Source organism: Sminthopsis crassicaudata, chromosome 3, assembly GCF_048593235.1.
Source record: "Sminthopsis crassicaudata isolate SCR6 chromosome 3, ASM4859323v1, whole genome shotgun sequence".
Classification (NCBI taxonomy): domain Eukaryota; kingdom Metazoa; phylum Chordata; class Mammalia; order Dasyuromorphia; family Dasyuridae; genus Sminthopsis; species Sminthopsis crassicaudata.
Window position 1 is genome coordinate 602,128,555 of NC_133619.1, and position 15,122 is coordinate 602,143,676.

The 15,122-nt window shown below is 43.6% G+C and overlaps 1 protein-coding gene across 2 annotated transcripts; it reads right to left on the reverse strand.

The window, feature by feature from the left end:
- Positions 1 to 67: 67 nt before the first annotated feature.
- TRNAU1AP (tRNA selenocysteine 1 associated protein 1) lies at positions 68 to 14,104 on the reverse strand. 2 transcript variants are annotated; one of them, XM_074305607.1, is made up of 9 exons: positions 13,952 to 14,104; positions 11,642 to 11,739; positions 5,140 to 5,239; positions 4,429 to 4,481; positions 3,725 to 3,856; positions 3,358 to 3,477; positions 2,325 to 2,481; positions 1,924 to 1,957; positions 68 to 321 (listed from the first exon to the last, which is right to left on the reverse strand). In XM_074305607.1, exons 1-9 carry the CDS (start codon positions 13,976 to 13,978, stop codon positions 185 to 187), a joined length of 858 nt encoding a protein of 285 aa, XP_074161708.1. In that variant the 5' UTR covers positions 13,979 to 14,104; the 3' UTR covers positions 68 to 184. The 2 variants fall into 2 exon arrangements, with proteins under 2 accessions (XP_074161708.1, XP_074161707.1); XM_074305606.1 differs by having other exon boundaries at positions 2,325 to 2,487; positions 13,952 to 14,103.
- Positions 14,105 to 15,122: the final 1,018 nt, after the last annotated feature.

The following is a 15,122-nucleotide window of genomic DNA, read 5'->3' on the forward strand; positions in this document are numbered from 1 at the left end:
AAAGTGAACCCTTTTCCGTGGAGGAACACTGGAAGGCCTCATTTGCTCTCCAATCAATTGGAGTATATTTGCTATTTGAGCAAGTATTTATTAAAAACTATAAATTACATTTCAAAAAGGTTAAAAGTTTTCAATGTTCCTCCCCTAGTCCTTGCAGAAGTGCTGAGCTTTGGGCTCAGCCAGCCTACATCACAGGAGGGATCTCTGATGACACAGTGTCCAAAGGCTGCCAGTGACAGTTCATCATGGCATCATAGAGCTCTTCACTCTGTTCCATGAACTCCCTGTTGGCTTCATTCACGTCCAGCTGGGGTGTTGGGTCTAGACAGGTATGAGAGGAAAGCATGTGAGCAAAATATTGTGACCCTTGCAAATAAGGGTAAGACTTTAGGGAAGGGGACTAAAAGATTTCACTGTTAGAGGGCATCCTCAAGTGATGAACTGAATTCAGGTCCATGTCTTGGAAGAAAGGGACTGAGGGCTTAAGATAAGCTCACAATGAAACTACACTAACCCTACACTCTTTCACCTGTTGTATCAGGAGCAGAAGGTAATGGTGGGCAGGCCCTTGCAACTAGGAGTATTTTCCTGCCTCACATTTTTCCTCTCTGGGCAGCACTCTCCTGAAATTATTATTATTTTTTTTTTGTGTGAGGCAATTGGGATTATGTAACATGCTCAGGATCACATAGCTACTAAGTATCAAGTGTTTGAGGATTGAATTCATGTCCTGGAGGGAGCTAGGTGGTGCAGTGGATAGAGCACCAGCTCTATTCACTCTTCAGGAGGGCCCAAGTTCAAATCCGGTTTCAGACAATTAACACTTCCTAGCTGTGTGACCCTGGGCAAGTCATTTAACCCCAGCCTCAAAATAAAAAAAAAGAGCCCGAGCTCTAAATCACTGTATTACTCAACTAATCCCACACTTCATATTGGTTGAATCAGTTATTTTCCCCTACTTCATCAAATCAGCAAAGGCAGGCATATGTAGGTTTGTACACTGTGGCTTGAAAATCAGTTTTTGGTGAATCCCCCATCTCTCTATTTCTAGCATTTTCTAATTCAAAATCACACATATACTTAACACACACTGTGGTTAAGGTAGTATGGCCACTCGTTAGGATAATGGGGTAGAAAACCACAAAAAACCGCCTTAAGAAACATGTTATTGTGTGTATATCACTCTTAAGCATAACTGGAGAAGACCAATGGTGAGGACAATGCCTGCTTCCTTAGGGAGAGGACAAAAGATGCATAATGGGACCCACATTTGTAGACATGGCCAATATGGGAATTCATTTTGTCAAATTGTACTTACTTGTAATAAAGGTTTTTGATATTTTTTTCCCTTTGTGTATGTGCATGGAGGGGTGTGTGTGTTGATAATTGAATAAAATAAAATCTAAGTAGAAAAAGACTTGTTCATGAAACTGTATAGAAAGAACAACCAGGAGAATGACATACATACATAACTAAACTCTAATGACCAATCTCACACTTCCCTTCTGCTGTGATGGGTAGAAGGGGGGGGGGCACCTCAGAAGAATGCTGCATCACTGTGTGGGTGGTCTTTAGTTATTCTTGGCAGGAGCTGTCTGGGGCCCATACCTCTAGCAGGCTAGTGGGGAGAGGCCTTGAGAAGCCTCTTGCAGAGTTTATGAGTTTGGCCTTCTTGGGCCTCAGCCAGGAGCAGCTGTGTTAGGACTGTGGGCCTTCTCAGCTCTCTGGCTTTATGGCCATCACCAGGAAAGGACAAATTTAAGGTTTGGGGTCCCTGGCTGTTCCATCCCCTCAGCTGAACACCAGTGAAGTAAGCACAAGGAGTGGGTTGCACAGTGTAGAGTCCTGGAGACTTCAGAGAAGAGGCCCTAGAAGAGCCTCAGCCAGATAGGGGCAAGTATCTCAGGGAAAGAAGCACATTACCTTCCAATGCATCATCACCGACTTCTTCGTATGTCTGCCAAAGAGAGAAGGGAGAGGCAGGTGAGGACCCCCAGGAATCCACAACAATTGCTAACCAAATGGGGCCCTTCGGGACTTTGGACCCCATCATCAACACTATCATCAATTTTAACTTTATTACAGAAAGTTTGGACCACATTTATGTTGCCAGTGAAAAGCAAAATAAAGACAATCACTTAAGACACAAGAGTCACATGTGGTCACCAGGAAGAGAACAAGATGGCCTGTTCTGTCTTGAATCAGGTTTTCTTACCCCCTGCTGTGTGGTCATCTGCTTCTCCCTGGAGCCCTCCCCATCCTCCCACAGGTCCCCCCTCAGGGCTGGCTGATGGGCTCCCTCCTCCTCCCCCAGCCAGAGGTACCTGCATGGTGCTCTGGGTATAGCCGTACTGGGGATAGCTGTAGCTGTAGCTGCCAGTGTTCTGGTCATAGCCCCACTGTGCGTAGTAGTTCTGGTACTGCTGGTAATACTGGTTGAGACTGTAGCTGTACATCTGGCTGTACTCCAGAGGCTTCACTCTGTTCCTTAGGGCACAGGGATGGACAAAGCTGACAAGCCTCTGTCATCTTGGGCCCCAGCTCTGGACCTCTCCCAGGCTAGGATGCCCCAGGGGACACTCCTTAAGAAGGAGGGCAGGCCAGTGTCTGAGAAGGGCCCTCCGAGGTCATGGAGGCTAGCCCTTTAGATCTGAGAATGAAGCATCTAAGACCTTTGAGGACAGACACCTGTGCAAGGTCACACAGTGGTCAGGGATGAATCCTGGCTAACTGCTCCTTCCTTCTCTTTAGATATCAGCTTTGGCAGTCCTTAACTACTAATAGCCCTTCCCCTACCAGGCTGGAAATTGCCCAGGCAGCTCAGAAACAAATGCCCAGGAAAGAAGGCAGCACCCCATCCCCAGCCCTATCCACCACCTGAGATGGAGAAGAACCCAGGAGGCCAAAAGCACCCTTCTGCTCTGCTGCCTAAAAAGCTTGGTAAGGAGGAAAGGGGAAGGAAGACACTGGGATCCAGGAAGGTGAGTGTCTCAGGCTGACCAGCCAGCCAGGACCCCTTCTCCTTCCAAAGCCCAGTCTCAGACTCCCACCACCAAATCTCAGGCTGGTTCTGAAGAGTGAGAGTTTAGAGCTTCTAGTATTTCCACATCCTTGAGTGCAGGAAGGCACTCCTCTGAGAGCAATTGCACTCTTGCAGCCAGTCAGTGGGGTGTAGGGTATAGCAGGAGGGTCCGCTTTAGCTTTGCAGAGCCCAGGTTCAAATCTGGCCTCTGCCACTTATTTGCCTACCTGTGTGACCTCATTTTCAAAGGAGGGAGCTGTGGGTCTAAATTACTTTGGAGGTCCCTCCCTAGCTGAGAGGAATGCCAGGACCCCTCCCTCAGGCTCCAGACTTACGCTTTGGGAATAGCCACACTCAGGCGCACTGGCTTCGAGCCCAGCCCCACTGCCCCTTGGCACTCAGTCAGGGCCCGCTTCTGTTCCAGCTCATCTGTGAATTTCACGAAACCATAACCCCTGGAGAAAGAAGTGTCAGCTCAGTCCCAGGGGTCACACTGGGCCATGCTCGGGTCCTCCCAGGGAAATAGGCAGGACTGTCAAAACCATTGGGGATTCCTGAGCTGGGACCTGGAAGAACTCAGAATCTGCTTTCAATCTCCCCTCATGCTTTGCCTCCTAGCCTGACCTTCCCCCACCAGCGGGCCACTGCCCACCGCCAAATGTTCCCCAACTTCCAGGGCTGGAGGGGGGTGGGCAGCCTTACTTAGAGATTCCTGCCTGGTCCAGGACCACCTTGCCTCCTCGACACGAGGGGTAGACTTTAACAAAGAATTCGTAAAGCATGCCATCATCCACATCCGGGCTGAGGTCCCTTACGAAGAGCGAATACTCAGGGCTGAGGGAGAGAGAACAAAATTCAGAGACCAAGAGCGGGAGAATTGCTCAGAAACTTGTCTAGCTAATCTACTTCAGTGTTCCCTTTCTTCTGGGCCTAGAGGGAGACTCCCCTGGTCACTGAGGAGACCCACACTCTGTACAGAATCAGTCACAGCTGTCACTGATGTCACGGTCATCCCTGGGATGCACAGGAATGGAAACCCCATGTGGACTGGTGTGGTTATGGATAACTTGGCAGGGTTCCAAAGGGGAGTGACTTAGGGATCCTAAGCCCAGAAGGAGTTCTAAAAGCTATGGCCTCTTTTAAAATTTGTATTGAGAAAGAGACCATGTTATGCCCTCCCCCTATTTGCTGGGTATCTGCATGTGTGTACATGCATGCACATATGTGTGTGTGTGTGTGTGTGTCTTTGCATGAAGGGATACAAAAAGGAGAAGATGACTGTAAGGAAGAAAAAAGAAAAAAAAGAAACTGACAGTTGGACATGGTCCCAGCTAGACGTCACCTGGGGCTCGGCCACCCTGTGGCCACCAGAACAGGAGGTGGCTCTGGGGTCTTTCCCGACTCACCTGTTATCAGGTTGTTTCCCATAAGTGGCGTAGTTCAGTTTAAAGCGTTTTGCCTGAAACAACAGGGCAAGGTTAGGAATGGGTCACTCTAGGGCCAAACAACATTCAGAAGAGGCATGAAATAACCATGATGTACTCACTGGTGTGCCAACTCGGTACAGCGTGGGGTGGTGCAGTGGAAAGAACCCGGGACTGGGGAGTCAGAAGACCTGGGTTCAAGTTCCAGCTCCACCACTTACAAGCTAGGTGACCTTAGGCAAGTCAGTAAACCTCTCTGAGCCTCAGTTTCATCATCTGAAAAATGGGAATAATGACACTTGCACTCCCTACCCTAGAGGGTTGCTGTGAGGAACAAAGGAGATCACAGAGAGAAAGCCCTTCCTCAGCATCCTTGCTGTCGCCACCAATGGTCAACAGCTGCCAGTAGGAGTGGGCGCCCAAGTACAGGGTCCAGGGTTGGGATCCCTCCTCTAGCACTTACTTACTGTGTGGTCCCAGAGAAGTTGGCTAACCTCTCTGAGCCTCAGGCCCCTCTAAAGCTTATCCACTTCCTGGTGGGTCAGGTGGGCCTTCTGGGGCAAAGGGCCCTCACGGGGCAGCACTAAGATGCCCAAGATGCCCTCAGAGCACCATGCATCCTGGCCTATAGGTCATGTCTATTCTGGGACCTCGAGTCTCACTCAGCTCCTGGGACAAACTCATGGTCCTTACTGGTGTGGCTCCAGGGAGGGGTTTTCCATTTATTTTATGCAAACACTTCTCAGCAGTGGCCAGATCGGCAAACTCCACAAAGCAGTAGCCAGCAGGGATCCTGGAGAGAAAGAGAGGTGAGATCAGGGTTAAGGTAGGAAACTTAGTTTCTCACCTAGTGACCTCTCAGGCCTTAATTGGAAGTGTACAAGAAAAGCCTGGATGGAGGTGGCCAGAGGACATATAGTCAGCTCCCAGCCTGGCAACCTGGGATCTGGGACCAGGAGCTTCTGGTCAGCTTCTTTACGAGTATAACCTGGACAAGGTGCTCATCAAGACCCTTTCAGCTCTGAATCTAGAATTCTGTGGAAGGAAGCAGTACAGTCCAGTGAAGCTCCCGCTGGTTACCCACTGGATTTCTGCTCTTACATAATTTAATTGGTAATCAATGTACCTCCCAGATGAGGAGCTGCCTCTACCAAAGGGAACCCATTAAGGGTTCAATAATTAAAAAATGTTTGTTGGAGGGCTGCTTGCCCCCTCCTCCCCCGGGAGGGTAAATGACTTGCCCAGAGTCACGCAATCGGGTCTGACTTGGGACTTCCTGGCATTGGCTAGAGTGGTGTGTAGATGGGAAAGACAGGAATTAGATGTGTGATTATATTGATCTCAGATGAGAAAACCCCATTTAACCAATGGAGCACACTTTTCTAGGGACTTAGAGGCTTGGGAAGCTGTCTACAACAATGAAACAAAAGCAGATTGGCTCACAAATCAAGTGTTTGTCTGGTCTCCCTCCACTATGACACACTGTTTCTCCTCCATACATAAGAATATCAATGTTACTGTTAGTGGTTATGGCAAGGGAAAGGATGGCAAAATGAAATCACAGAAATTTCCCACACAAGAAGCTCAATAGTCTCCCCAGTAGAAACTCTGTTTCAATACCCAAATGGTGAATGCTCTTTCTTTCCCAAGGCATCTGTAACCTGTAAATCTTAATTTAATCAGTAATCTTGGGTGAGATCATGTCTGGCAGAAGAGGATCAAAGTTAGGAAGACCTTCAAAACTCATTTCAGCCATTCCCATACTCAATCACAACTCTGCTACAATGAATCCAACTACAAGATCATGGATCTAACTTGCACCAAATATTTGCAGGAAGGAAGAATCTATTCCTTCCCAAGCCAGGCTGTTCTGCTTTGGGACAGCTCTGCATTTAATATGCTGAGCCCTGTTAAGCTAAAACATGTTTCTTTGCAACAACCCAATTGTCCCTTGTTCTGTCCTCTGAGTCCAAGTAGAAGTCTCATTCTTCTTTGTTATCACTAGCCTGCTCCCCTCAGTCTTCAAGTGATCCCTATGTGGTCCTTGTGTGTGAGCTTTAGTTTCTGGCCATTTTTTTGCATAAACTCTAACTGGTAAAGGTACCTTCTTCAAAAATTGAAACTATTTCTAGTCATGTTAAAAGGTGTTCCAAATCACTATTGATCAGAGAAATGCAAATTAAGAAAACTCAGAAATACCACTACATACCTGTCAGATTGGCTAAGATGACAGGAAAAGATAATGACAAATGTTGGAGGGGATGTGGGGAAACTGGGACACTGATACATTGTTGGTGGAGTTGTGAACAGATTCTGCCATTCTGGAGAGCAATTTGTTTTTGTTTTTTTTTTTTTATTTTATTTATAATTTTTTTGACAGTATATATGCATGAGTAATTTTTTTTTAATAACATTATCCCTTGTATTCATTTTTCCAAATTATCCCCTCCTTCCCTCTACTCCCTCCCCTTGATGACAGGCAATCCCATACATTTTACATGTGTTACAATATAGCCTAGATACAATATATGTGTGTAAATCCCATTTTCTTGTTGCTCATTAAGTATTAGATTCCGAAGGTATAAGTAACCTGGGTAGATAGACAGTAGTGCTAACAATTTACATTCACTTCCAAGTGTTCCTTCTCTGGGTGCAGCCTCTGTCCATCATTGATCAACTGGAAGTGAGTTGGATCTTCTTTATGTTGAAGATTTCCACTTCCATCAGAATACATCCTCATACAGTATTGTTGTTGAAGTGTACAGTGATCTTCTGGTTCTGCTCATTTCACTCAGCTTCAGTTGATTTAAGTCTCTCCAGGCCTCTCTATATTCCTCCTGCTGGTCATTTCTTACCGAGCAATAATATTCCATAGCCTTCATATACCATAATTTACCCAACCATTCTCTCAGTTTCTAGCCACTACGAAAAGAGCTGCCACAAACATTTTGGCACATGCAGGTCCCTTTCCCCTCCTCAGTATTTCTTTGGGATATAAGCTCAGTAGCAGCAATGCGAGAGCAATTTGGAACTATGCCCAAAAAGTTATCAAACTGTGCATACCCTTTGATCCAGCAGTGCTGCTACTGGGCTTATATCCCAAAGAAATACTGGGGAAGGGAAAGGGACCTGTATGGGCCACAATGTTTGTGGCAGCTCTTTTTGTAGTGGCAAGAAACTAGAAAATGAATGGATGCCCATCAATTGGAGAATGGCTGAATAAGTTATAGTATATGAATGTTATGGAATATTACTATGCTGTAAGAAATGACCAGCAGGATGATTTCAGAAAGGCCTTATACTTTTATGAACTGATGCTGAGTGAAATGAGCAGAACCAGGAGATCATTATACATAGCAATAACAAGATTATACAATAATCAATTCTGATGCACATGGCTCTCTTCAACAATGAGATGATTCAAAGCAGTTCCAGCTGTTCAGTAATGAAGAGAGTCAGTTACACCTAGAGAGAGAACTATGGGAAATGAGTGTAGACCACGACATAGCATTTCCACTCTTTCTGTTATTGTTTGCTTGCATTTTTGTTTTCTTCTCAGGGTTTTTTTTTTTTTCTTTCTAGATGATTTTTCATATAAATATGTATACATATATTGGATTTAACATATATTTTAACATATTTAACATGTATTGGACTATCTGCTATCTAGGGGAGGAGGGGTAAGGGGAAGAAGGAGAAATTTTGGAACAGAAGGTTTTGCAAGAGTCAATATTGAAAAATTACCCATGCATATGTTCTCCTTTTTACAGATAAGGCAACTAAGGTATTCGGTGATTAAATGATTTTACCAGGACCACATAGCCAATAGTTAACAAATAGCAAACATTTATATAGCACTTATTATGGGCCAGACACCATGCTATTCACTTTACAAAATATTGTCTTACTTGATTCTCACAACACCCCCAGGAGGTAGGTGTTTTCATTTATTATCCCCATTTTATATATGAAGAAACTAAGACAAACAGGATTAAGTGACTTGAAGAGGGGGTCACAAAGCTATTAAGTGTCTGGGCCTGACTTTGAATTCAGGTCCTCCTGACTCCAGGCCCAAAAGTCTCTCCCTTCAACTATCAACCTTCTAGCTACAAAGTCTTATGCAAAGCTTTGAAAAGTATAAAGTTCTGAATAAAAACTATTCAGCTTAAAATTGGAAGGGAATTCAGGAATCATCCTTATTTGACAGATGGAGAAACTGAGGTCCTGAGAAGAGTAGTTACTTATTCACTTAGGTTTCCTTTCTCTCTGTTCTAGTTCTATCTGAGAATGCTAATGGAAATGAAAATGGCTAAAAGACTAGCAGGACCACTGGAGGACCTGAGTTCAAATATGATGCATACTACCTTTGTGATCTTGAGCAAGTCACTTAACCCACCTGTACCTCTGTTTCCTCATTTCAAAACTGAGGGGGAAAAAAATAAAATGAGAGGATTGGCCTAAATATTCTGAGGTCCTATCCATCCTTAGATCTATGGTTCTATGAAGTTACAGATAGGCAGATTTCAGTTCAATAAGAGGAAGAACTTCCTAAATATAGCTATTCAATCTTAATGTACTTGTAATGTACTTTCTATTACTAGAGGTCATAGGAAATAGATAGTTTTCTAAGAAAAAAACCCAAGCTATCAATAGCCATATGAAAAAATGCTCTAAATCACTAATACTTTAGAGAAATACAAATGAAAGCAACTCTGAGGGACCACTTCACACTCATTAGATTAGCAAAGCAGACAACAAAGGAGAATGACATGCTGGATGAACTGTGTGGGAAAACAAATATATTCATAGATTACTGGTGGAGTTATGAACTGGTGGAAACCTTTTGGAGAGCACTTTGGTACTAGGCCCCAAATAAGCCATTAAGCTACATATTAATGGGCCTAGTAATATCATCTGTGGTCTATGCCTCAAATAAAAGAGAAAGGGACTCATGGGTCTAAAAGTATTTATAGTAGCTCTATCTGTGGTGGTAACAAATTGGAAACTGAGGGTTTATTCATCAACTGGAAAATGGATGAATAAGGCATATGATTGAGATGAAATACTACTATGTTATACGGAATAATGAAGGGTATGGTGTTAGAAAAACCTGCGAAGACTTGTACAAATTGAAGCAAAGTGAAATGAGCAGAATCAACAGAACAATTTATAAAATAACAATAATTTTGCAGAGACAAATTACTCTGAAAGGCTTAGAAATCCCAATCAACACAACAGCCCACCACAATTCCAGAGGATTCATGATGAAACATGTTACCCAGCTCCTGATAGAGAAGTGACAGACTCAAGAGTTGGGATTGAAGTATCTGTTTTGGACATGGCCAATTTGAACAGGATGAAAGCAAAGGGAGAATAGAATAAACAGACGGGAAATTCAGTTGGCAATAATAATTGGGAAGAGAATTTTGAAACAAGTTTCTCTGATGAGGGCCAAATTTATCAAATATATAGGGAACCAAGTCACATTTATATATATATATGAAAAAGCCATTCCCCAATTGAGATTAAATGATCAAAAGATATGATCTATGCCCAAAGGACTATGAAATCATGCATGCCCTTTGATCAAATAACATCATTACCAGCAAGTATCCCAAAAGAGATTCTTTTTCTAAAAAAAGGAAAAAGGTCTAAATGTACAAAAATATAATAGCTCTTTTCTTAGGGCAAAAAATTAGAAATCAATTGGGAAATAACAGTGATTATGATGGAATATTATTGTCCTATGGAATATCCTGTGAGCAGGATGCTCTCAGACATAGCCAATATGTGAGTTAGTCTCAACTCTGAGATACCATTACACACCTATCAGATTGGCTAAGATGACAGGAAAAAAATGATGAATGTTGGAGGGGATGCGGGAAAACTGGGACACTGATGCATTGTTGGTGGAATTGTGAAAGAATCTAACCATTCTCGAGAATCTGGAATTATGCCCAACAAATTATCAAACTGTGCATATGCCTTGATCCAGCTGGGCTTATATCCCAAAGAAATACTAAAGAAGGGAAAGGGACCTGTATGTGCCAAAATGTTTGTGGCAGCTCTTTTTGTAGTGGCTAGAAACTGGAAAATGAATGGACACCCATTAATTGGAGAATGGCTGAATAAATTATGGTATATGAATGTTATTGTTCTGTAAGAAATGATCAGAAGGATGATTTCAGAAAGGCCTGGAGAGACTTACATGAACTGATGCTGAGTAAAATGAGCAAAACCAGGAGATCATTATACACTTCAACAACGATACTGTATGAGGATGTATTCTGATGGAAGTGGATATCTTTAACAAAGAGAAGATCTCATTCAGTTCCAATTGATCAATGATGGACAGAATCAGCTACTACACCCAGAGAAGGAACACTGGGAAATGAGTGTAAACTGTTTGCATTTTTGTTTTTCTTCCCAGGTTATTTTTACCTTCCGAATCCAATTCTTCCTGTGTAACTAGAAATTCGGTTCTGTACATATATATTGTATCTAGGATATACTATAACACATTTAACATGTATGGGACTGCCTGCCGTCTAGGGGAGGGGGTGGAGGGAAGGAGGGGAAAATTTGGAATAGAAGGGTGTGCAAGGGATAATGTTGTAAAAAAAATTACCCATGCATATGTACTATAAAAAAAAAGTTATAATTATAAAATTAATTTTAAAAAAAGTAAAAAAATAATATGTGAGTTGGTCTCTAAGCAAGAGGTCTGGGCTCTTATCCATGCAGAATTAGGCTCAAACAATAAGTTTTTCCACAATATTTTTCGGTGGGAGTTTTAATTTCTTTGCTTCTTCATTAGGAGCATACATGGGAGTAGGGTGATAGTAGGGAAAGGACGTTGATTTGAAAAAAAGTTTATTTAAAAAAAAAAACTGAAACAGATACAGCTTGGTGAAGATAAAGGGAGAGGCTTGGATTCAAGTCCCACCCTAGCTGCTTGCTGGATGCTTTAGTGTCCTCTAACCTCTTTGAAGAGTAATGGTGGAGGACCAGATAAAAGGAGACACACCTTTTCAGCTTTGACCACACTGATTCATTTTGGTTGAGCCTATTCATTTGTTACAAAGGAGAGTTTTACTAGGGAGAAGTGATTGGGAAGTGATATGGATGTAAGAAGAGAGCATCAAGAAACCATTGCACAATCCTCTTAACAGAAGCATTATGGAAAATACAGTACCCAGTGAGCCGGTTGCGGATGATTTTCACACTCAGCACAGTCTCTCCCATAGTGGCAAAGGCTCTCGAGATAAAGTTCTCGTCCATGTAGGGTTCCAGCTACAAGAAAAGCAGCACTGTTGGGAAATCATTTCTCCTAAGGCCCCTTCCCTCCCATTCTTTCCCTATTCTACTACCATCCTCGTACCCCTTAGTAGCAGGGAGAGGCCAGGCCTGCCTTATTCAACACTGCCATGGACCCAACTTCTTGGAACAATCCTCATTTGAAACATAGAAATAATGCCTGGAATATCTACCTCCTAAGACCAAACAGACTTCAAAACAGGAAACCTAACTCTGAATCTCATTTTTAAACCTTACTAGCTGTGTGGTCCCCAGCAAGCTCATGCTAACCTCTCCCAGTCTCAATTTCCTCATCTGTAAAATGGGTCTAATGCACAGGCTTGTGCAGAGGATCCAATGAGAAAAAGTAAAGTGTTTTGTGTGAGAATTAAGGGAAATAGCTAACCTACCAAATAGTTTATGAACTTTCAAATACTGCCTCTCTTTCTATCTTCTACAGAAGGCCCTCTGGGTTTCTTCAGTTATTTTATATTTTCTTTGCATCTACAGACTAATAGTCATCCACCTCCTGTAGAATGTAAGCTTCTGAAAGGAGTTATTTCTCTTTCAGCTTCTTATTCAATGCTTAGCAAATTCAATTTAACCATTTCATCAGTCTGCAAGCACTTATTAAGTGCTTACTATGTATTAAGGCAAAGTAAACTCATGAAAGTAAGCATAAAGACAAGTAAACTTCTCAGAGAGTTCACATTCCTCAAAAAATAAGTGTGTTTGTCTTTTTTTATATCACCAAAATCTCTTCCAATATTCCCTTTGTTCGCTCTCCCAGAGAACTATCCTGTATAACTAAAAATGTATTTAAAGACAAAAAAAAAAAAAAAAAAAAATTCAGCCTTCACATGGGTGTAGTACCTAAAAATATATTCAATGTCCGCAAAGGGGTGGGCTAAGGGTGTCTTTTCATCTCTTCTTTGGAGGCATGTTTGTGCTTTGTAATTTAAGGATATTTTAACATTTTTAGTAGTGATTCTTTCTTTCCATTTTCACTGCTGTGACTTTCCAGGCTCTGTTCCATTTATCCTGGATGTTAGCAGCTGCAGACCCGTAAATGTTTGCTCACTGACTAACTGCCATCAGCATGCAGTGACTGGGCCGGGGTCATCTGGGCTCAGGCACTCTGTGCACCCCGGTGCTCCTCACCTCTTAAGGCTCTGTGATATTTCATGCTAAAACAGACCGCAATGTGCTTAGATTCTTCTCCAATCCATGAGCAACTACTCCCCTCCCCCCAATTCTTTGCTGCTACACAGTGCTGCATAAATACCTGGAGGGACCTTCTTGGGATGTAAACCTTTCAAGGGAACCTCTGGGTCAAATGGTAGGAATATTTTAGCCCCTTTGCATCAATTTCAAATTTGCTTTCATTCACAGCTCACATTCTGGCAGGGGACACAGGATGTCAATAACTAGGCGCGAACATGAAGGTACTGGGGGTGGGAGGACAGAAGGAATGCTTCTTGCAGACGTGGGACTACGCTATCTTGAAAGAAACTGAGGAAGCTAAGACTCAAATCAAAGCTAAGACTCTCTCTGAGAAGGGCAACTGGGCAATGACCAGGGGAAAAGGTCTGGAGTTTGGACACGCAGGTAGGGGGGTGAGGATCCTCTGTGGCTGAAGAAGGATAATCATGGATAAATGCCTGAAAAGATAGGAAGGGGGCCAGGCCTTAAGAGCCATTAGAATTCCCCCCAGGAGAGCAGACACTGTTCGATTTTCTGGTCTCTCCCCATCTCTCAGGACATTGCCTGGAATATTGTGGGTGTTTAATAATTGCTCCATCCCGTATACAGTAAGCATTTAATAAATTCTCTGTGAAGTATTATAACTGTCAGAATACCACCTCCATCTCTTTGGGAGCATCCTTCTTTCAGGCTCAAGGACCGGAACTCATCCCTATTAATCCGAAAATCGGTAATGGACAAGGACAGTACGGAGGTGTGGCCCAAAGTCTTTTGCACTAATTGCCACAAGAGCCCATTTTACAGAGGAGGAAGCTGAGGCATGAAGAAGACTTAAGAAGGAAGAGCCAAGGTGGAGATTGGAACCCAAGTCTCTCCCATCCCCCAGGCGACTCGGCTCAAAACACCACCGGCTGATGGGGGGGCCCCCTGACACCCTATGCCCCCGCACCCAGCCCGCCCACAGCTCCGCCCGCACACCCCTGCCTGCTCATGCGTGCTCACTTACGTCCCCCATCCACAGAGAGGCCGCCATGCCCGCGCGACCCCGCGCGGCCCAGGGCTCTCGGAGGCCGAGGCGCCTCCCGCGCACGCACAGACCCGGTCTCTGCCACTGAGCATGCGCTGTCGCAGATTGAGCATGCTCAGCCCTGACGCCCGCCGTAGCTTCCGCGAGCGGTGAGGGGGCGGGGCGAAGCCAGACTCTTCACCGAATAGGAGGGGCCTGGATGTTCCAGAGGCTGACCTTTAGGGGCGGGGTCAAGCTTCCATTTCCGGGCGGGAGGGTTAGAATGTGTAAGGGTTACGTGCATCTTGGGGGCGGGGCTTGGGGAGGATTCACTGAAGAGAGTGGCCTGTATAAGCCCCCTTGCTTCAGGGTGGGCAGATCGAGGATGGCTGGAAGATCCGGCGAGGATTACATTGGGTAGTCCCAGGAATGATAGATTTAAAAAATTTTTTTTTTAATTTTGGATCTATAACAAACGTCAAATAACATGGAACTTTCCAAATACTTAGTAGAATAGCAAAAGATGATAGGAGGTGTTCATAAAATTGCAAGTCTATTAATTGCCTATTGTTATCTACAGCTGGCTTTTTCTTAGATCCGCCAGGGAGCGACATAGTGCACAGTGATCCTGCATCAGAAATACTCCTATTCCTGAGGTCAAATCCAGCCTCAGATACTGTGTGACTCTGGACAAGTCACTTTCCCCCTGTTTGCCTCAGTTTCCTCATCTGTAAATTGAGATGCAGAAGAAAATGACAAACCACTCCTCATCTACCCCGCCATGAAGTCAGAGAAGACTGGAAAAAAAAAAAAAAAAACACTGACCTGACATTTTCTTAAAGTTCATAATAAAATCCTGCTTGTTATTGGTGCTTTAAAAAATGCTTCATTATTAAGCGTTATCTACATGTAACAGAAAAAAAAATTATTAAATTGTTAAATATCATGACCTCTTCACAAATCAGTTCAACTCTACCATATCTCGAATGCTTTGTTCCTTTGTCCTGTCATTGATCACCGCTTGTCAAGTCTGTTTTGGATTACACCCTTTTTGATCTTTGCAGCATTTGATCTTGCTCTCCTTATGCTCTTCTGTTTTTGTGATTCTGCTCTCTTAGTTCTTCTACCTGACTGATTCTTTTCATTTTCTTTTGTTGGATCTTCAATAATG

Bases quoted from the DNA above. Each gene is read 5' to 3' on its own strand.
- TRNAU1AP (XM_074305606.1), bottom strand. From the start codon at position 13,978: ATGGCGGCCTCTCTGTGGATGGGGGAC. The intron at 2,488-3,357 runs GTAAGTCTGGAG...CTGTGCCCTAAG, and splicing joins AGTGTGGCTATTCCCAAAGC to GAACAGAGTGAAGCCTCTGG. The intron at 322-1,923 runs GTAATGTGCTTC...ATACCTGTCTAG, and splicing joins CGGTGATGATGCATTGGAAG to ACCCAACACCCCAGCTGGAC.